The 21,398-nt window shown below is 41.2% G+C and overlaps 1 protein-coding gene across 2 annotated transcripts in view; it reads left to right on the plus strand.

Annotated features, from left to right (window-relative positions):
• epha4a (eph receptor A4a) overlaps positions 1–19,917 on the plus strand; it is a 40,706-nt gene extending 20,789 nt beyond the window's left edge. The window contains exons 4-18 of one of the 2 annotated variants that reach the window (XM_039654733.2): positions 547–702; positions 4,418–4,753; positions 6,033–6,157; positions 7,289–7,448; positions 7,863–7,974; positions 10,293–10,351; positions 11,846–11,959; positions 12,114–12,299; positions 15,138–15,199; positions 15,309–15,518; positions 15,770–15,946; positions 16,033–16,226; positions 17,062–17,220; positions 17,579–18,471; positions 18,842–19,917. In XM_039654733.2, coding sequence (XP_039510667.2) covers positions 547–702; positions 4,418–4,753; positions 6,033–6,157; positions 7,289–7,448; positions 7,863–7,974; positions 10,293–10,351; positions 11,846–11,959; positions 12,114–12,299; positions 15,138–15,199; positions 15,309–15,518; positions 15,770–15,946; positions 16,033–16,226; positions 17,062–17,220; positions 17,579–17,693 — 2,165 coding nt within the window. In that variant the 3' untranslated portion in view covers positions 17,694–18,471; positions 18,842–19,917. The remainder of the gene's footprint in view (positions 1–546; positions 703–4,417; positions 4,754–6,032; positions 6,158–7,288; positions 7,449–7,862; positions 7,975–10,292; positions 10,352–11,845; positions 11,960–12,113; positions 12,300–15,137; positions 15,200–15,308; positions 15,519–15,769; positions 15,947–16,032; positions 16,227–17,061; positions 17,221–17,578; positions 18,472–18,841) is intronic. The other variant, XM_039654734.2, reaches the window with a different exon arrangement.
• Positions 19,918–21,398: the final 1,481 nt, after the last annotated feature.

The following is a 21,398-nucleotide window of genomic DNA, read 5'->3' on the forward strand; positions in this document are numbered from 1 at the left end:
CTTTGTCTATGTCACCATAAATAGGAAATTATGCTGTGTTTGTGTGTGTGTGGCATATTAGGAGCAACAGAAAAAAAAAGAAGGAAGTAGAAAGACAAACAAACAAAGGAAGAAAAGAATAAAGCTGGAGGGAGGACAAAAAAATGGACGAGAAATAAAAGAAAGCGGACAAACTTGAAAGGAGAGATTGAAAGAGAAAACAGAGCTAGAGAACAAATGCTGAGAGTGAGCGAGAGAGAGGGAGAGCGGGTGCTTGGCTTGGGTGTTAGGATTAATGACAGTGCATTCCTCTGGTATCACTTCCTCTCTTCATTAGAGTGTCATAAAGCCGTGCACTGCTGTCTGTCATTCAGACATTCCACCACTCCCTTACAATGTCTTACACAGGCCTGACATAAACATACACAGACAGAGTGTCTTTATGATTGCTGGAGGTTAAAGACTACGCTTTTTTATCATAAAACCATGAGATACTATGGCAGGATATGTTGAATAGTTTATGATCATTAACGTCTCAAATTTCTTCCTCTTTCTTTCTCTTTGCAGCCTGTAAGATCGGTTACTACAGAGCCCTGGCTACAGATGACAGCTGCTTCAAGTGTCCCCTGCACAGTTACTCTGTGAGGGAGGGATCCACTTCCTGCGCCTGTGACAAAGGCTTCTTCAGGTCCGAGACGGACCCTGCCTCTACGCCCTGCACACGTAAGTGCATTTACTTTGATTTGGGTTCACACCGACTCCATGGATTAATATACACATCGTGGATCAATTCTGTCTTTCAGGCATGCATTCACTGCCAATTTTAGTGTCCGATTTATAATATTGTTCAAAAGTTTGTAAGATTTTTAAATGTTTTTTTTCTAAAGAAGTCTCATTATTTGAACAAAAACTCTGCGAAAACAACTAACCTGGACAAAAAATTAGAAATAACTGCTTTCTATTTTAATATTTTAGCATTTATTATTTAATATATTGCAAAGTGTAATGAAAATAAACAGTGTTTACTTGAAATAGAAATCTTTTGCAACTTTGTACATTTTTTACTGTCACTTTGTCATTTTTAATGTAACTTTGTACATATCTTTACTGTCATTTTGTATATTTTTTTATCACTTTTGGTCAATTTACAGTAGGGCATCCTTGCTGAATAAAAATATTTATTTATTTACAAATTTAAATTTAAATTAAAAAAAAAAAAAAAAAAATCATATGAACCCCAAACTTCTGAACAGCAGTCTCTAGACATGGTGGACAAATCCAAGAAATAGTTGGTTCTTCGCAAAAATCCTACTGTTACAATTTCAGTTGGACTAATGACATAATTTTTAAATTTTTTAAAACATGAAAACATGCTAAAATGTGAGTTAGTTTGAAATACCTAGTAGAAAGTTTTAAAAGTTTTAAAGACACTCCATTTCACAATTACCCACTTTTTAATGTCACAGGGTCATTTTACATATCACTTAGAAGATGGTTTCTTCCTGTCTAAGTGTGCTGCTCTCGGTCAGAATAAGCTGTAACATGAACCAAATTATGCTTGAAGTCAAAAGTCTGGCTGTGTGAGACTAAAAACACAGACGTAAACAAACCGCCCTGGACATGAGCAATCATTAGACCAGGTCAGGGTTTTTGAACTGAGGAAGCACATATCACTGAGGAGAACCAGCACCGCCTGGACATGTATCAGACTGCAGCTGTTCACTTCACACACCATTGGACCTGTTTTCCTAAAGGCTGCTTACCACAGTTAAGGACAAAAAAAGTGCTTGACAGTGACAAATTATTGGATGTTTAATTGCAGTGGATGTTTTTTTTCCTGCATTGTCTTATCAAAAAGTTTCGTGACAGACTGAAAATGTGTGTAGCAGCAGTGAGTTGGGAGGAGCCCTGTCATGATGAGTAAAGATAGATATGTGTGTCAAACCCTGAGGTGACTCATAGACTTTAACAGTGTTCTGCTTGTTAAATAGAGACCAGCACGGTTGACGTGGCACAGCTTTGAACCAAGACGACAGGGTTAATAGTAAAAAAAAACACACACACATCAAATCATCCATGACACTCTTTCTTACATACGAATCACTCTGGTTTTTGAAGAAACACGCGCTTAGGCTGGGGTGATCTAACGTTACGTGATAAATATATTAAAGATCTCTGGGAAAGGGGCTGAGAGGCACCCGGGCCAGATGTGTTCATGGTGTCAGATTGAATAGGTTTTCCAGGTCTGAATGATCAGGGGCGGCAGGTCGGGGGGGAGGGGGGCTCTCATGCACCTATCGGGCGTCCATTTTACGTATCGGATTGTATTTCTCGCTTCTATCTCCTTTCTCTAGCCTCTCTCTAATTGGAGCTCTCTTTCATATCACCGTCTGTCGTTCACCCAGAAGCAGCCGTCACATACTCAACAACCAATGCACTAAAAGGCACATTCAAAAAACGAGATAAAAAGGCGCTAGGTAGCAAGGGAGGGAGAAAAGCGAAATGCGAGAAAGTGGGGAGACAGACAGCGAAGAGGCAAGAGAGAAACGACCCCATTACGCTTGCTGAGCGGAGCCTCTCTCTCACCTTATCGTATTAAAATGCAGCGAAGCCAGTCGACTTAATCAGCTCCTGTCAATCACGGGGCGTGTGGCACAGAGGCACCGTGGGAGCGTGCTCGGTCTCACCCGAGTCTGCCGGGTGGGTACTGCATCCACATACTTAATACAGGTTAAACAGAGTTTAAAGACCATTTACACTTAAAGCTCAGCCAGAAGGAATTCAATCTAATCCAGACCTGTGTCAGATATGTGTTTGAAGTGTTTAACTGATTTGGAGGATATGGAGATATTTGAAAATGGCTTTTGCCATATGGGGAGATCTCGAAGAGGGATAATGAGACACATCCTGTTTGAATGTTTGTCCTCTTCACTCACTTCTCTGAGTTTAATGTTGAATGTGTGGTACGCGAGACCACCCACAGGAATGAAAAATCTCTAACGAGATCTTTTAAAGAGTAAAGGGAGTAATAATTCTTTCTTTCTAGTGCAGTCTGTCCCAGCTAAATATGCCAACTTTGGCTTAATCAGTTGTGCGAGCTGGAGGCGGGACTGCCTACTTGCCTGGCCAGTGGAAGATAGGAGACTTTAATATTTCAATTGTTTTTCCTTGAGAGCAATTCAATTAAAATAAGACCCTATATTTAATGCCATTCCACCTTATTTTTAACAACAGGGAAGTGCAGGCATTTGTAATTATAATGTACAGGGCTTTTGGTGTCACTCACTACCAGTAATTTTAGTTATACAAAAAAAAAAAAGGTCTGTTTTACTGCTTGAAATTGCAAACTGGTATTTGTTATCTTGATTGTTTTAATGTATTTTCATACTGGTTTGTAGTGCAAATAGTTTTACCATTTGCACTTTATTATTCTTTTAATTATTTACCCATTGCGGCTAATGAATTGAAAGTCTCACTTCCAGGTTGAAAAATAATGTTAATGAAGATAATCTGGAGTTTCAAAAGAGACCTAAACAGTATCTCAAATGTTGCTCAATGTTGTCAAGCTACTGAAGTCTTGAAATTTCAATCTGAACTCAAACATTTCTCATCCAGTTTTCTCTAAAATAATTCATAATTTTTTTTAAAGCTCTATAATGTATGTTGGCAATTGTCACACTTCTTTCTATGTTTATTTCTCCTCAAGAATTTTAGGAAAATCATCTAATACTTGAATATACATACCTGAGGACTCAATTAAGTCTACTGAGCAATAAAAGAGCAACTCCTGAGCAATAAAAAGATTTTATGAGAATGTCAACCTAAGACTGCTGATTTAGAGAACCATATTTATGACAAAAACGTCATTGCTTTGCTGTACCAGAGATGGTAGCGAGGGCGACCAAATTAGCATTTATGAGATCCCTATCAGCAAGTTGCTCAATTATGGAGATGTAATCATTCTCTCTCTTTCTCTCTCTCCCTCTTTCTCTCTCTTTCTCTCTCTCTCTCTCGCGGCTTTAGTGTATTTCCTTTTTGTGCAGCTAGCACTGCGTCGCCTGTGGTGCTGGTTTGTCATAAATGTAATTATCTTTAAATTCAGCAGCGCCTGGTTTACGAAAACACCACAGAGAAAAACAGCGCCAATACACACAAGCACACAAACAGACTTGTATCTGTCATAGCCTGTAACATTATCTGCCTGCAGTGGCAATAAAAGGGGGTGTGTGTGTGTGCGGGTGTGTATTTGCTTTCCATTGAAGATTCCCTTGCCAAGGGTGTATTTTGAGATCAATCTCTGCCACACTCATAATCCTGTTTTGTTTGTTTCAAAACTTCCAGACATCACTGCATCAAAAATGAAACATAAATCATGTGGATATTTTGTCATAGAATCTCTTAACTGTTTATTTTTTTTTCCAAAATTGTCTTTTCTTAGAGCCCCCATCTGCTCCTCAGCACCTTATTTCCAACGTGAACGAGACCTCCGTAAATCTGGAGTGGACGACTCCAGCATCCTCCGGTGGCAGGCAGGACCTTGCTTATAATGTCATATGCAAGAGGTGCAGCTCGGACGGCCAACGCTGTCAGCCCTGCGGCAACGGCATCCATTTTTCCCCTCAGCAGCTGGGTCTACGCACCACTCGGGTGTCCATAAACGACCTGCAAGCTCACACTAACTACACCTTTGAGATATGGGCCGTCAATGGGGTCTCCAAGCAGAGTCCTGGACCAGAACAGGCAGTGTCTGTGACGGTTACCACTAACCAAGCGGGTAAGTGTGTGGTTTATGTTCACAAATTATTGTTAAAGATGATATTCCGACAATTATGATTTCATTAAATACCAGGATGATGTCGTCATGTGATCCGGTCACAAGCTAATGCGTTGAATTTGTCACCACAGTCTAACACTGAACATAGTCATCAACTCCGTAATCAGCTTCTCGTCTGTGAAAGTGCTCTGTCTTATATCACCGTGGAGAAATTTCTAATTACTTCTTGCCTGTGTCTGTCAGAATGGATTTTTATGATATTAGACCGCGTGTCGGGTCAAATTGCGCATATGTTGGCTGTTCACATTTGTTTGCGTTGAGTGGACTGTTAACTTTTACAAGGTGTTTAATTTCGGGTTCTTGAGAAAGCGTGAGACAGTAAGTGCCTTTTTGTCTGGCTTTTGAGACTGTGTGTGTAGGGCCCCAAGAAGTGGGGTCTTCCAAGTGTCTTTCTCACTATCATTGTCTTGGTGAACTCTCATTGAAATAGCCATGACACCTGTACAGAACACTCTTCAAACAGACCTTCACTCTTGACCGTCTGTTCTTAGCTTTTATGACCCCATATATCGGGGTTCTGAGCAGATATTGCCCTACAGCGCTGAAGCCAGATCTGCTTTTTTCTATTGGTGCTTGCTAAGGGCTATATTAGTATTACCCTAGTAACCATATATTTCTCTTGCACCAACTGAGAACTGTTTAGCAACATGTTTTCCTGATTTTTGACAGGAAATGTAAAAATCAAGTTAATAGAAGACGCATATTAAACACTGATATGTTTCTGATTATAGTTTTCATCTGTGCTGAGAAAATAGGCCAGGGTCATCTCAGGACATGGCTTAAATTCCCCTCTGGCAACGGTAGAGTGTCATTGATAAAACCCTAAAGATTACAGATAAAAATGTGCTCCCTAGATGACTACATCAATGGACCTTCTGTAGTAGCAAAGTGGAATTATGAGAGGAGGAAACTAATCAGAAGCACTTGCCCAATTCTCAGAGTGGATCCGTAATGATGATGATATAATGGGTGCATCACTTTGGTGATCCAACCTTTTTGTGGGAGTTGCAAAGCTGTAATCACTAGATGCTAACCTGTATAGCTTCCAGTGTTTAGTTGTTTTTCTGGTTTTCTCAGTTTGACAGCATAAATATCTTCAGTCTTATACCTTTTCATTGCTCTAAAGCACTATCATGTTTATGTTTCTCTGAAACATCTAGGTGGTCGGTGCTCCTAGCAACACTAAGCTTTTTCTCGTTGTGATTTTCTCTTATTCCAGCTCCCTCTTCAGTTACCACCATCCAGGCCAAGGACATCACTAGACATGCTGTGTCTTTGGCATGGCAACAACCCGAGAGACCCAACGGAGTCATTCTTGAGTACGAGGTCAAGTACTACGAGAAGGTGAGATGATTCATGGGAAAGTAGTTTCCAAAATTTAGCCTTGACGAGATCTTCCTTGTTGAAAAGACAAGCATATGAGGTCAACAGCATATGTTGTGTTTTGAATGTTGGTGTACAGCCCAATGAGGCTTCATGACCAGAAATCTTGGTCAACCAGCTTCACCAGAAAAAAAAAAACAATGCTGGTTGATTTAGGTTTTGCATTCGATGGTGGTTTAAGATGGTCTTTTTGGCAGGTTGCTCATCTTAACAGCAGGAGATGAAAGATATAATTTTGGAAATGTAGTTCACGATTAGGCCTTGTGACATCACATACTGTACTTATCAGGGACAACAAGCGGGAAATATGCTGCTTTGAAACCACAGTTTAAGTTGTAGAAATCAACATGAAGTCTTCATTTAATTCCTTTTCATGAGCAGTATGATGTCAGGTACTGTACATCAAAACCAGAGAGCTGCATTTTAGTTCAGGCCAGACCAGACTCACTCACACTCGCAGCAGGAGTCTGGTGAACCGGTGGGTTAGAACAGCATGGGCTGGATAGACAGATCTAGGGTGGAGCATGTGGGCCGTTGGGATTGAGAGAGGATAACAGTTTTCTCCTCTCTCTGCTCCTGCTGTGTCTTCCTCTGGCTGACTGATTACAGATTGCAGCAGTGGTCAGATTCCTTTCCCTTACACGCTGATGTTTTCCATTGCAAACACACTCTGACACACACATACGGTAATACCAAGACACAAAGGTTATTGTTTCGTGATCCAACAATTATATGCAAAACATTAGGGGACATTGAAAAAAAAATAATTAAACTTTTAGTTCCTTTGCTTGTTTTGGTTCAAACTCGACATTGTTTAAGTGGTTTGGATGTGGTGATGAAACGGGGGGATTTTGAACAAGCAAATTCAGGTTACACCCAAGGGAGCGTGCAAAAACAAAGATGGCAGCCTTGTTTTTGTACAACAAGGCTGCGGTTTTCCCTACAAAAGCCTGGCTGTAGTTTATGTTTCAGACCTTAGACAAATCCCTCTTCCGTTTTGTTTTATTAGGGTTTGATTCCAAATAAAACAATCCTAATGACCAATCCCACAAGTTGGTTCACCGTTGTTTGCTTTTTCTCTCATCCAATCAGGATCAAAATGAGCGCAGCTATCGCATAATGAAGACCACATCCCGAAGTGCGGAGATCAAAGGCCTGAGCCCGCTCACCTCCTATGTATTTCATGTGCGTGCCCGTACCGCTGCTGGCTACGGAGATTTCAGTGCCCCCTTCGAGTTCATGACCAACTCAGGTAGGTTCCCATGTGCGTGTTAGGGAGCCGGCAATATCAAGTCTTTGTTTCCGCAATTAGAGGCTCGTGTTGAATTTTAGGGTGGATCAGCCATTCATTCGGAAACTATTTCTCTAAAGTAACATAATTATAGCCTAGTTGTATGTTTTCCTTTTCTTTACGATAGTTTCTTTGTTTGCTCACTACAAAGTCACTGGTATTTTTAAAGGCACTTTAAAGCAAACTCTGTAACGACTGGAATGTTTTCGAGCTTTGATACTGGGTTGTTTCAGCAGCTTAAGAGAAACAAGATTTGTTCCTCCCTGATGAAACTAGGCTCTTCAATGAGAATTCAAAATGGCTGACAAATTTAATCTGACACTTTAAATGGAATTATACATTTGAGATGAACTTCAATGTTGTTTTTCCTCTTAGTTCCCTCCCCCATCATCGGAGATGGTGCAAACTCTACTGTGCTGTTGGTGTCTGTGATTGGCAGCGTGATTCTGTTACTCATCTTCATCGGAGTCTTCATCATCAGCCGCAGGTAAGCCACCCATCCCAACTGGGTGTCAGTCGTCTCACAGATACTGTCTGAAACAGGAAGCATTCCTCCATCTCTCCCCCTGTCCCTGTGGGCGTCTCCGTCACCTCTCCCTCACCCTGTCTGTCATCCTGAATCAGTCTTTCTATCTGTTGTTCTCCTGCTGTCTTCCTCTCTCTCTACCTGTCCATCAGTCTGGTTCTCACGGCTCTTCCACCTTCTCTTTCCCGCATTCTCGCTCTTTTTTTTTTCCCTGTGGTGTAGCTAGTGGTATTGTGACAGGCCGTTGGCAGCTCTGCCTGATTAGTCTCCACTGTGCTGCCACGGGTCTCTGTACCATGTGTGTCGGAATCCGTCGGGAACACGTACCATTCCCAAGGGAGCTGGGACGCACTGCAGGACGGCATATGTGCGTCTGTGTACCGTACTTAATCAGAGCAACTGTCATACTCCCACGGGCAAAATGTCATGTTTGCTTTACCTTAATCAAACAACTTTTTCTTGCCAAACTCTCAGCCAGCTACGCTCTTACTCCATCACGGTTATCATCAGCTACGATTCCCTTTCTGATGGCCTCCTCCTTTTGTGTCCGATCTGAGTTTCCCAAGACCGAGGTTAGAGTGTCTATTCTTGCAGTGGTTGACATCATATCATTATCAGCCGAGATAATCATCTTCGCATCCTCAAAGTACCCGAAAGAGAGCCATCACCCTCATTCAGGGTGAAACTAACAATTTGAGCTAATGAATGGGGCTTTTGTTTTGGCCAAGCAGCCATTAAGCACTTCCTCAGTGGAGCCCATCAGTGGGAGACAAGCCTGCACCTCGCGAGTAGCTCTCACCTTTGGCCTGCTCCTCTCTACCTCGAGGGGAAACCAACCGCTCGATCGTTGAGGCGAAGAAGGGGGGTTACAGCTCCGCACAAAGCTGTGAGGTTTATTGCTTCTGTACTAGGATAGCTCACCTGATAATCTCCTTGTTCCTAAAATAAACGTGTACTGGCTGCTTACGCTGATGGCAGGGCCTCCTCCAACGAAGGCATGGCCCCCTGCAGGCAGAGCTATTTCTAGCTTCCACGGAGCACTCAAGCGTTAAAGCCTGGCCCTTTCCTCCTGTTCTACCTGTGGATATGCCCCTCTACCTCCCGCTAACCTTTTCTTCCTTCAGTAGCCCCAAACCTTGGGATTCTTTGTCAGTGCCAGAACGCACTAGAAAAACAATAACAGCAGTTGTGCATTCCTGGATGAGCCCCCCTTTCTATATACAGGCAGGTGACCCCCATCCCCAGCAGGGAGTCTTGGGTTAGGGAAATGTCCTGGGTGGGGTTGTTATCTGTTCCATTGCCTCTGTTCTGCCCTCTGCTCCCATGTAGAGGGGTCAGTGGTTGACCCTAAGGGGTCAGCAGGTGATTGGGTGAAATGGTAACTTTGAAGGTGGCGCATTCTAGATCCTTTATGTCATTGTGGAGAGGCTGCGAGTGATGTTTTTAGAAGAGGGGGTGGGCTGGTCTTAAATGGAATTTTGTTGCCATTTTCGCCACTTGATGAGTTTGTGTTTACTCATCTGTCATTCTATCTACCTCTCTACTTGCTGTTTGCTCTTTATCTGACATTCTCTAAATGATTTTCAGATGAGTGGCCAGTGGAGTTGGTTCATGAACAGACCTTCTTTCTGATTTGATGATGTAGTCTCTCTCTCACTCTGTGCAGCCTCATTGGCTTTACAGATTTTTACAGCCCCACTTTTATGGAAAAGATTTGAGGTTATTCAAACGTTGCACCTACTATATTGACTGGCCTACCGTGTCTCACATATATGCCAGTTAGTCTGTGTGTCATTTTTGTACGAATGTGTCTGGGGATTTCTCTGAGAATTTTTCTTTTATATCTTAGAAGTGATTGTTTCATATATCAGAAGACTCATATATGTCTCTTGTTATAAATCTCTTTTTATCTTAAAGTGCCTTTGAACATCTCAGATATATTCCCATTAAAGTAACTAATAGCCTAACCTATGCAGAACCACTGTATTTTATTATTTGTTTTAATAATAACTATTCATCACCAACCTCTGAAGGTCAACAGCCCGTTTTAGGTGTTGTAATAATAAAATGTCAAATAATTTATGCAAAAATATCAAGTTAATTTACCTCTCTGACTTTCATATTGCACACTTTTCTATCTAAAAAAAAATCTGAGCACAGTTTCTGACATTGTTCAATCTCAAAGAATTAATTCCTGTTTGAAAGAAAACCAATCAGTTTTGTGATTGTTTTTTCTTCTTTTGTGGATTAAAATCTCTCTCATCTCTCTGTGTTTACAGGAGAAGCAAATACAGCAAAGCCAAACAGGATTCTGATGAGGAGAGACATTTACATCCAGGTATTACAGTGGCCACATAAACAAACGCATACATTAAGCATAGCGTCAGTTCTGGCATCAGCTGATCCACGTCTACCTTTAGGAATATGACGCCTATCACTGTAACGTTATACATAAACTCCTTCAGTATTATCATCAGCAACTATCGAGATTCTCAGGAGCCAATTAAATGGTGAAAGTCGGCTGGCAAACCGCATCATCTCACAAAGAATCATGCAATCGGGAATTTAGTTTTAGCAATACTGTAGTTATGTGATTATACAACATGCTTGTTGCAGGCTATCAGTTTTGTTACCGCTACTCGGGTACATTGCTGAAGGGTGTATGCTTCCCCTGCCAAACTACTCTAGTTTTAGCAATAGTTCTGCGATTACTGTGTATAGTACTGTACAACATGCTTGTTGTATCAGTTTTGCTGCCGCTAGTTGTAGTGTATGCTTCCACTGCCAAAATACACTAGTTTTAGCAATAGTTCCACGATTTGCTTGGGGTGTACCGCTAGGGCTGTAAGATTTCCCCAATATATCCCATACACTGTTAAACTGGCTACAGCAACACGCTTGTTGCAATGTGTCCTAATTGCTCCAGTTTGGGGTGATCCTTCCCCCATTAGATTGGATCCATAATAGTGCCACTAACTTATGCTTATGCCACTAACAGCAGGATGTATTAACCATTCTATCAGCTTCAGTCGTCTTGGGGGTAGTGTGTAAAAGACATCCAGAATTTCACTGTCAGCTTATGTTGGGGGATATCGCTGATGGTTTTGTTTTGGGGGTCTTGCTGCTCTCCCTGCTCTTATCCGTACTAGGCTGTATGGATGGGCTTGTAGTTCTTGCCCAAAACAGGACCATTCCGCCAATCCTAATTCTATGCTAATTGTCAATCATATTTGACGATAGTGGTCCTGACAGAAATTAAACATAGCGTCAGTTCTGGCAGGTCACGTTAGTCAAGTTTGCATCAGCTGATCCACATCGACCTTTAGGAAAACGACACCTATCACTGTATACAAGCTCCTTCAGTATTATCAGCAGCTATCGCATTTCTGAGGAGATAATTACCCTCCTCCATCCCTAGCTCCTCTCGTCAGTCAGGATTTGGCATTATGATTACCCCTGAAGTAGACTAAAATTCTCTAATTATGGGGGTTATTGCTGCTCTCCCTGCTCTCATCCATGCTAGGCTAGTTCACGCCCAGAACAGGACCTTTCCGTCAATCCTAACTGTAGCTATGCTAATTGACAATCATATTTGACATTCTCAAAGATGTATACGTATCAAATAAGTTAAAAGGGGGGAGGGGAGTTGTGTAGGAGAAGAGAAGGTTTGTTTATTCTCAGTGTGGTGGAGGACAGACAGAAGCCAACAAGAGAAGGAGGAAAATAGAAAACAGATGTTGTGTATTCATCATGTTGTCTGTCTGCCAGCTATCCTCCCCTCCTCTTCTCTCAACCTCCTAACATGTAGGCACCTTTATTCATTTCTCCACAGGGGTCCGGATCTATGTGGACCCCTTCACCTACGAGGACCCCAACCAAGCAGTCCGTGAATTCGCTAAAGAAATTGACGCCTCCTGCATCAAGATTGAAAAGGTCATCGGCATTGGTGAGCAAACAACCTGCTGTTTTCCTTTCCGTGTCTCAGACTGAGTGTAGCTAGACTGTTGCAGTGAAATGTTAGCCCACCGTTCCAGAGATATCTCATGGGTCATTATGTACCGCTTACATTTTTGATTCAAACCTGGTTTTTCTGTTTAAAGGAGAATTCGGGGAGGTGTGCAGTGGCCGTCTTAAAATGCCTGGAAAGCGTGAGATCTGTGTGGCCATAAAAACCCTCAAAGCAGGATACACTGACAAGCAAAGGCGGGACTTTCTGAGTGAGGCCAGCATCATGGGCCAGTTTGACCACCCCAACATCATCCGACTGGAGGGAGTCGTCACTAAATGTGAGTCCTTTAAGTGTTTAATGTGAACAAGCTACTCATTTACTTTGACCACATCCTTTCAGACAGATTTGTTCTGGTTTTGCATATCTTTTGCAAATCATGACCTTGTGGATTCAAGCTGTGCTTCACTACCTACAGCCATCTTTCATGAAAAGTCTTTTTACAAAGTGATGCATGATGATTTTTGTAGTGTTGTGTAACAGAAATATCTATATCTTCTAAAGTTTTTTTTTTAAAATAATATATATTATTTTTCTTGCTTTAAGCATGAACCTCCTTAAATTCTGTTAGATTTATACTCTGCAATGAAAAAAAACTAAATAATACAAAAAAGTGCTTCTCACAAGGATGAAAGGGATGTTTACATATTTTTACAGAAAAACAAGACAAAAATACTTGTTAAGAAAATGATTGTTTGCTGTGTTGTCAGCTCATTTGGCCACCCATCGAAGCTCTGCTGTAGAGCTGATGGTTTCCATTTCTTTAGGTTTTCAGCTTTGGCTTTGAGTTTTAGCCATCTAAAGCCTTTGTCTGAGAATTGGTCCATTTTGCTTTAAGCTTTTTTTTTTACTATCGATGCCTGCCTCCTGTTTGCATCTTAAATGCCTTTTGGAACCATGCTGAAGGAATGACGCACTCCCCGTTCCCCAATTTGATGATAAATCAACCATGTCTTTTGTAATGCACCCTTTCCACTACCAGAACGAAATCTTGGCTGACCGACAGACCTGACATTAAACCTTTTAATAACTCATTATTGATTGAAAGTTGACTCTCTCTCATATGTGTGTTTAAGAAACCTCTAGAGTATAGTTGTGGCCAGCCCTCACTGCGCATAACAAATATGCAGAGGACTGTGTGTGTGTGTGTGTGTTTTCATGTGCATGGAGCTGTGATTTGCATTTGATGGCTTTGCATTTGACAGCTGGACTGAAGAACACCCTTAGTGTCTTCTCACGCTGATGGCTCTTGTGCTGTCTGGCAGCTCGAGAGCTCTAGAGAAACACAAAGATGAAGATGTTTTTTTTTTTTAGTTTGTTTTGGTAGACTGCATGGAAGAGAGCTGCATTCATATGCAGGGGCTTCTGCAGACATGTTACAATCCCACAATCCCATTGAGTCACATCTTTTCTCCAGACAGCCCTGGCAAATCCCCACCCTCTCTGATGTATTAGTGAAGACAATGCCAACAGATGGGTTACACAGAGAAAGAGAAGAGAAGTGAAACAAAGAGAAAGACAGAGACATTATAAGGACCAGGAGAGAAACCACTCGTGGAAAAATAAATGGGGGAAATTGTTACTCTCAACTCTTGGAATGAAAGTACACCTTTCTGTTACAAGAGCCAAGTGCCATTTTGCTTACTGCGCAAGTACATTAACTTGACCAAATTTTATTTTATTTTTAAAAAAAAATTTAGGATGGTTTCAGATGGAAAAACTAGGAAAATGGATTAGACTGTACAATGTGATCAGAACTTTTCCTATGAAAGGGCTGTTGTTGGTGTAGCCCTTCTCCCATAATCCTTAGCATGGCAGAAGTAGTGTCTTCAGGAAAACTGTTATTACAAACAGATTATGGCAGCCCTCTCTCGTAGCCTACGCCTCCAACTGGGCCAATTAAACCTGTTTAATAAATTACTAATGATGTAGAAATTGTCCTAAATAAATAAAGACAAAATGCCCCTAAGCCTCTGAGAGCGGGAGAGAAACATGATGCCAGCCGTCTCTGCAGAAAGCATTCACAGACGGGCTTGGTGGGCGCAGTCTTTTATGCGCTGGCATTAAATGCAAGATCGTATTTGCATAATGAAGGCACCGCTAGAACACTGCAATGATTCCTCTGAGGTGAAGTGTGTGCGTGTGTATGCGTTTGTGAGCGGATCTGTGTAGGTGTGTGTGCGTGTGCCATTGTCCTCTATTGTGAGGCCCCTGCACTCCATCCTTTTGGCTCCATGAGAGGGGCTTGCGTTGCCATAGCATTGCCTTGTCTCTGTACTGACTGGCAGGTAATGTGGGAATCCAGTCCTGATAGCCTCCAGCAATGGCTGCATTCAGTAAACAAACTCACACAGCAATCCCACTCGCAAACAGGAGCGAAGAGGAAGAGAGGGAGGGAGTGCGAGAAAGGAGGGGCTTGCGAACTAACACTTTAGGGCTTGATTGGGAAGTGGCATTCAAATGTGCTGATGTGTGCCTTGAGTGCATACGACTACAAACAAAATATAAATCTCAGCGTTTTGATCTACTTTGAGTTTTGAATCACTATTTGACTGTTTTTGTTCTTGAAGACAGGTGATTTAAGCAGATGATTGGTTCAGTACCCAGATTTACCAACTCTGATTGGTTCTGATAGGGCAAACTGCATCCAATCAGGTGCTATTATGCAGCTACAAAGGATCCTCTGGCTGTAATGTTGCTTTCTGAACTGAAATCTGATTTCCAATTTGGAAACTCAAGTGAAGATTAAGATTAAGCTAATTTAAAAGCATCCAACGATTTAACGTAGATATACACTACCGTTCGAAAGTTTTGGGTCGGTAAATGTTTTTGAAATAAGTCACTTATGCTCACAAGGCTGCATTTATTCGATGAACAATTTTGTTTTCTATTTTAATATATTTTGAAACATAATAATTATGGCAAAGCTGAATTTTCAGCATCATTACTTCAGTGTCACCTAATGCCTCATAATATGGTGCCCAAGATTTTTATGGTGAGAACAGCTTAATATTTGGGTGGAATCTGTCTGTCACTTTTCACTTACATGCTATAAAATGATAAAATGGCATTTTAATTTGAGTTCATTTATTCAAATCTTTTTTATTTGTCTGCGCAGGTAAGCCAGTTATGATCATCACAGAGTACATGGAGAACGGATCCCTTGATGCTTTTCTCAGGGTGGGTTTTGTTTGTGAGATTTTTTAAGCGCATCATTTTGACCCGGCAGTTGTTTTAGTACTGTATTGGCTTAAACATTTTTTAACTATGAATGTAATTCCTTCTATAGAAGAACGATGGGCGGTTTACAGTCATTCAGCTGGTGGGCATCTTGCGTGGTATCGCCTCAGGAATGAAGTATCTGTCTGACATGAGCTACGTCCACCGTGACCTGGCGGCACGAAACATCCTGGTGAACAGTAATCTGGTGTGCAAAGTGTCCGACTTTGGCATGTCTCGAGTTTTGGAGGAAGACCCGGATGCTGCTTATACTACCAGGGTAAGTCTGACCCCTACGTTTGAAACTCATTTGTTTGTTTGTGTTTGCAGCCCTAACACAAGCTTTTTAACCCATTATCTTCAATATTTAACCCGAATGTATGTGGTTGTTCATACAGGAAGTGCTACAACTTTTCAAGAAGTATAGAAAACAGCAAACTAACCCCAATATTGAGTGCAAAGCATGTGTGTGTGTGTGCATGCGTGTGTGTGATTAACCTCGATGCATGTGTTTGCTATTTCTTTTGAAAGGAAATAACAGGAACCTATCAATCACAGGGAGGCAAGATTCCTATTCGCTGGACCGCCCCTGAAGCCATTACATACAGAAAGTTCACATCCGCCTCCGACGTGTGGAGTTACGGCATCGTCATGTGGGAAGTGATGTCATACGGAGAGCGGCCATACTGGGACATGAGTAACCAGGATGTAAGTGTTTTATAAGTAACGGACGAGGTTGATTCAGAGCATAAATGTTGTGTTTAACTTCCCATTTGGATCCTTCTCTGTCTCAGGTGATAAAGGCAATTGAGGAAGGCTATAGGCTGCCTCCACCTATGGACTGTCCAGTTTCTTTGCACCAGTTGATGCTGGATTGTTGGCAGAAAGAGCGCGCTGAAAGGCCAAAGTTCAGCCAAATTGTCAACATGCTGGACAAACTCATCCGCAACCCCAACAGCCTGAAAAGGAAGGGAGGAGAGATAACCAGGTAATAAATACAATCTCTGTCACATAAGCCAAAGGGCAACATACACCTATTTTTCGAGGGTGCACCAGTCACAGTCCTGGTGCACTTCTTTTCGTGAGATGTTTCTATATCCGTTTGTGTTGCGTTTTGTTTGTTAAAATATATATATATATATATATATATTGAATTATTAATAATTATTTTGAAGTTGCAATAATTATTATATGAATTATTATTTTCATGGAAGTTATATTTATAATAATTAAAAAAAAAAATCCTTACAGTTACAATAGGGTTTCTGTGCTTCGCTGATTTTTTTTTCTTCTTTTTTTTTGTTGAATTTTTTTAATGCAGCTTCCAAATTATATTTGTTTTAAATAATATAAGTTTCATTTGTTATTAAATAAATTATTTTGACAAAATGTGTCAATATTTTTTAAGAGTTTTTACATATCTGGTTTAAAATATTTAAAGTTTGATGTAAAATGTTTATGTATAATTCGTTTTTTTTTTTTTTGCATTCAATTATTATTGTTATTTCATTATAATAACCACTTCATTTTAAAATCCACTTGGCTCAAATTCTTTCCTCAGTTTGAATGGGAATGCCGCTTCTTCTAAGCCATGTTCTTGGGTCCAGTCTCCAGAGATTATATTGCTGTAAATGTGTTTTCAGCTGTGGCAAATAAGTGCATGTTAAACGCATGACTGGCAGTGTTATATAAACGTGTTCCAATGAAGTGATGCTTACAGCAATAAAGTCTTTTATAGTTCTTTCATACGTTGTTCAAAGTGGGCAACATATAGCCAGCCCAAGCTCTCGGGGCTCCTAACAAAGTCTTTTCTCTTTTTCTAGACCCAACACCACTCTCCTGGAGCCCAGCAGCCCAGAATTCACATCTACCCTGGGATCAGTTGCTGATTGGCTGCAGGCCATCAACATGGAACGTTACAGAGACAACTTCACTGCTGCTGGCTACACCACCCCAGAGGCTGTGGTCCACATGACACAAGAGTGAGTCACGTGAGCAAATAATAGGCACTATTAAGGTGTTAGGATATGTGTGATGTGTGTATGTTGGCTTTGAGCATACTTTTGACTAATACAAGGGAAAGAAACCCATGTCTTAAATCAGCGCTCAGGCATACACTTTCCTGACGTATGGGTTTAGTAGTCGAATGTCCGTGCAAAACTCCTGTAGATGCCAACGAAGCATTGAGAACTTCTACTTTGGCATTCAAATGTTCAACCAGGATCAAGTTCTTAGATTTCATGTTAAAGGCAAATGAGGAGAGAGGGACAAAAAAAAAAGAGTTTGCAGAGAGAAAATTAAACATGTTCTCATCAGCTTTGTCTTGTTTCTTTGGAACAGAGACATGGCGAGGATAGGGATCTCCTCCGCCGCACATCAGGATAAGATCCTCAACAGCGCGCAGGGAATGCTGTCCCAGATGCAACAAATGCAAGACAGGATGGTTCCTGTCTGAACCCATGGGATCAGAACACACAAACTCGAAACACACTTTTGGACTTCTTTTTTTAATTTTGGTTCTAAGAAAATCCATTTACCTCATCCATGCACTTTAAATTCAATTTTAGGGGGGAAATAAAACAGAAAACAATTTCAGAGGAACGATACAGCACTTTTCTTTCAATAATGCCATCCCCGCAGCCGAGTCAAGAGGATGTCCCGCGCTGTATTGATGCTCTGGATATGATTGTAGGAAACTTTTAATTTCAGTGAAACTACGAAGAAGTTTCTCTGTTCGTTGATTTGAATTTTTTTTTTTTTTTTTTGTATGTATGTGCCTGTAAGTAAATGTATAAATAGTACTGGATTTTTGCCATTTCATGGTTACTTGAGTCAGCAGCACCTGGCGGGAATTTAACACACGAAATGGAGACGTCGGAGATAGAGATTTTATGCACTCTTTACCGCTTTTTTCCGGGGATTTCACAGAGGCATTCATCTTCCAAACATCCACAATGGAAGACCAGTTCTGGAAGGTCTCCAGGTCTCCCCACCCTCAGAATGGAATATCTGTCTCCACTCCGCAATTCTCCACACTGCTCCGCTTGCCCGGGTTGGAATAGAAAAATCGGCCCTCAGTTTACATCTTTCTCTCTTCACCTCGGTCTCCACGGTTTTTCCCTGCTCCATACGTGCCCTCTCTCTCCTCTCCTCTCTGTCCCCGGAGACCTTCGGCGGGCCGTGAAATCAACACATGTCTCCCTTACTGGAAGTTCCATCAGAGCTGAGCTAAGGTAAGCACAAAGTAACAAGTCCTACCCAATGTTTATGGGATCTGCTCTACTTCCTCTCTGTCCCCTACAGTTATTTATCCGCTCATTAGTTGGGATTAGGACCAGTACCGATGAACACAAGGGATATATATATTGGTGCTGTTTGATGGGATGAGCTCAAAATGAAAACAGCGCCAACGAAGTAAAATGTGTTTTTCCCAGGCTCCCCAGCAACAGAGCAAACAGAGCAATTTCAGCTTCCATACTCTGTGGATTACTTCAATTAATGCTGCGTTTGTGTGTCCTGGTCTGTTTACAGGACGCGCTTTGAATCCCTGAATCATAATCATTTTCTTTTTCTCTCTCTCTCTCTCTCTCTCTCTCGCTACAGAGTCACCTTCACACATCTGCTCCGCAGCGATATTCTCGCATCCATTGCGGTTTCAATAACTACATTTTACTTGACACCAGGACAAAGGACTTCAGTTCCCATGATTTCCAGCAAATGCTGAACGCTTCCAAGACTGGAGTCTGAAAACATGACAAACAACCCGAGGAGCGGTTTAGGGCCCTTCGGTTTACTCCTCAGAGAGTCGATGAGCGATATAATGAACATTTTCATTTGGTCTCATTCTTGACAGAAAAAAAAAACTCTCCGTTCTCACTGCAGCGTGTTGCTGTTTTCTTTGAAGGATGACAGCTTGTTTTGAGGCGCATACACGAAGGACAAGAGCACATGATGTTGCTAAGACTGCAGAACTTTGTGGCTGCTCTCTGGAGACCGACATACTGGAGTTGTTTGCTATATACACTAAGTCACTGCTGTTCTTCGCTTCTTACCAATGCTGGAGATTGTAACTAAAAAACACGGCACATTTATTTGGGACCTTTGACTCAAATACAACTATTTCAATGCTAATTTGAATGGTCTGAACGCGAGCTGCAAGAAGAGGCACGTTATTTGTACCTAAAATAAACTTATTACAGGAATGTTTATAAAAAAAAGAGGGGGGGGGGGGATAACATTTCAAGTGTGCTCTGTTTCACGTCTACCACATCCATCCTTCCAATCTGAGAGACTTATTGTTAATGTGACGCATTCTCGTATGAAATGCTCCCTGTTTCATCTTTCGATATTTCCTCTGTACCTTTTTAAGACCTCTATGGAATATGCAATGAATGTGAGAGAAGAGAAATTGAATAGAATGTACCGTGCCAAGTCTCCTAATATTGTTTATTCCGAAAGAACACTAACAATTCACATTTTTGCCCAGATGATCTAGACATTTTAGGTTTAAGGTTGTGCACAATTGTGTCATCGTTTTCCCTCTCTTCCATTTTTTTTTTTTTTTTTATTTGATGAATTTAGGTACATGAAACGTCATTTATTTATGGTCTTTTTTATCTAGTTTGTAAATTGTAAAATAGAGCTATGAGAGAAATAAATGATTGCCAAGTGCATTGTTATTAATGTCTAAAGTCATTTATGTGGCTAATTCCACTAATTCTCCAAAACGGATTGCTGGAAAGGTATTTGGATGAGGCGTCTGATGAGGTATTCTCACATGGAGAGAAATGTATCCCGTGTTTATCGCCACATAAAGTGGCAGCCGAGGGTGAGAGCGGACAGTTGGCTCCAATGCTGGTCACATATTTCTATTACATCTTGGCCTCAGTTGAAACGAACCGGTCGAATGTGGTGGTATAAACAGGTTTGCCGGTCTTGCCAGTAGCATTCAGATTATTTCGAGTTTTCTCTTCTCCTTTTCACCCATCATTCTTCTCCTTGTCTCTTTCAGCTCGAGCTTGAAGTGAGTGTTTGTGTAAATGCTGATTGGGAGTAAAAGAAGCTTGGCAGGGATAACCAACACATTAAAAGCGTATCAAAAATAAGAGGAAAAAAAATGAAAATTCTCCCCCGAAGAACAATTTCAACAATCAAACCGTATTATGGTTGAAGCAGCGGCAGAAGAGGGGGCTGCCCATGAGTGTCTGCGTTTTGTCAGCCTTTCTTTTTTTCTTTAAACTTTTTTTTTTCCTGTCCTTTCTACACTTTGAATGGGCCGTAATACAGCCGCTCTGGCACGGTACGCCTGCTTAATCAGTAAACATCTGTTTCCCACAGCCGTCCCAGTCGCGATGAGGGGTGATTGTGCAAAGCCTTTGATAAATAAAGGAGGGAGGGAAAAAAACGAGGAGAAAACGTAATTTTAGAATCCCAGAAAACCCTGCCGTGAGCCAAGCAATGTTTTTCCTCTGACAATCATTCTAATGAGAGATGCATTCATTATGCATGTATTTAGACGCCCGTCACCCTGGAAAAAAAGAAAGGATTGAGCAAAAAGAAAAAGTTAGAGGAATTACACTTTGCTCAGGAAAGACTCACCAGCCTGAATCTGGTTGATATGTAATGAGGAAGAGAAACGGCATTCCTGCTGGATGAGAGCAGAGACAGAGAGAGGGGTAACAGGAACTAGAGTGTTTTGATAGTTCTTGATGAGGTTTAACAGGACCAGGACTTAGACTCTAAGAGGGTGGTGAAGGATAGAGTGTATGAGGACCCAAACGGCTTACAACTGTGCAGTCTGAGAACGTTATGCTTTACAAAACCAACCCTGAATCCATGTTTCAAATCCTTAAGCCCTGGAAAAGTACAATCTGGACCATAAACCAGGTCTTACATTTATATGAATCTGTCCTATATCTGTATTCTGCGAGATCTCTGTGTATTGTACTGCTGGTGTTTTTTATCAGCTAGATATCAGTCTTTTTCAATAGACACTTTATCAGTTCTTTTCAACAACTTCCAGTACATGGATAAAAAAAAGCAAGAAAGTAGAAAAAGGTTTAGCAAGGAAACTATTAACAATTGAAATCTGGAACGGCAACAGCAAATTAATTCATTCCCTCTCTTTTATCTTACCTTATCCCAGACGAGCATGGGAAAT

Source organism: Pimephales promelas, chromosome 5, assembly GCF_988280905.1.
Source record: "Pimephales promelas chromosome 5, fPimPro1.hap1.1, whole genome shotgun sequence".
Classification (NCBI taxonomy): domain Eukaryota; kingdom Metazoa; phylum Chordata; class Actinopteri; order Cypriniformes; family Leuciscidae; genus Pimephales; species Pimephales promelas.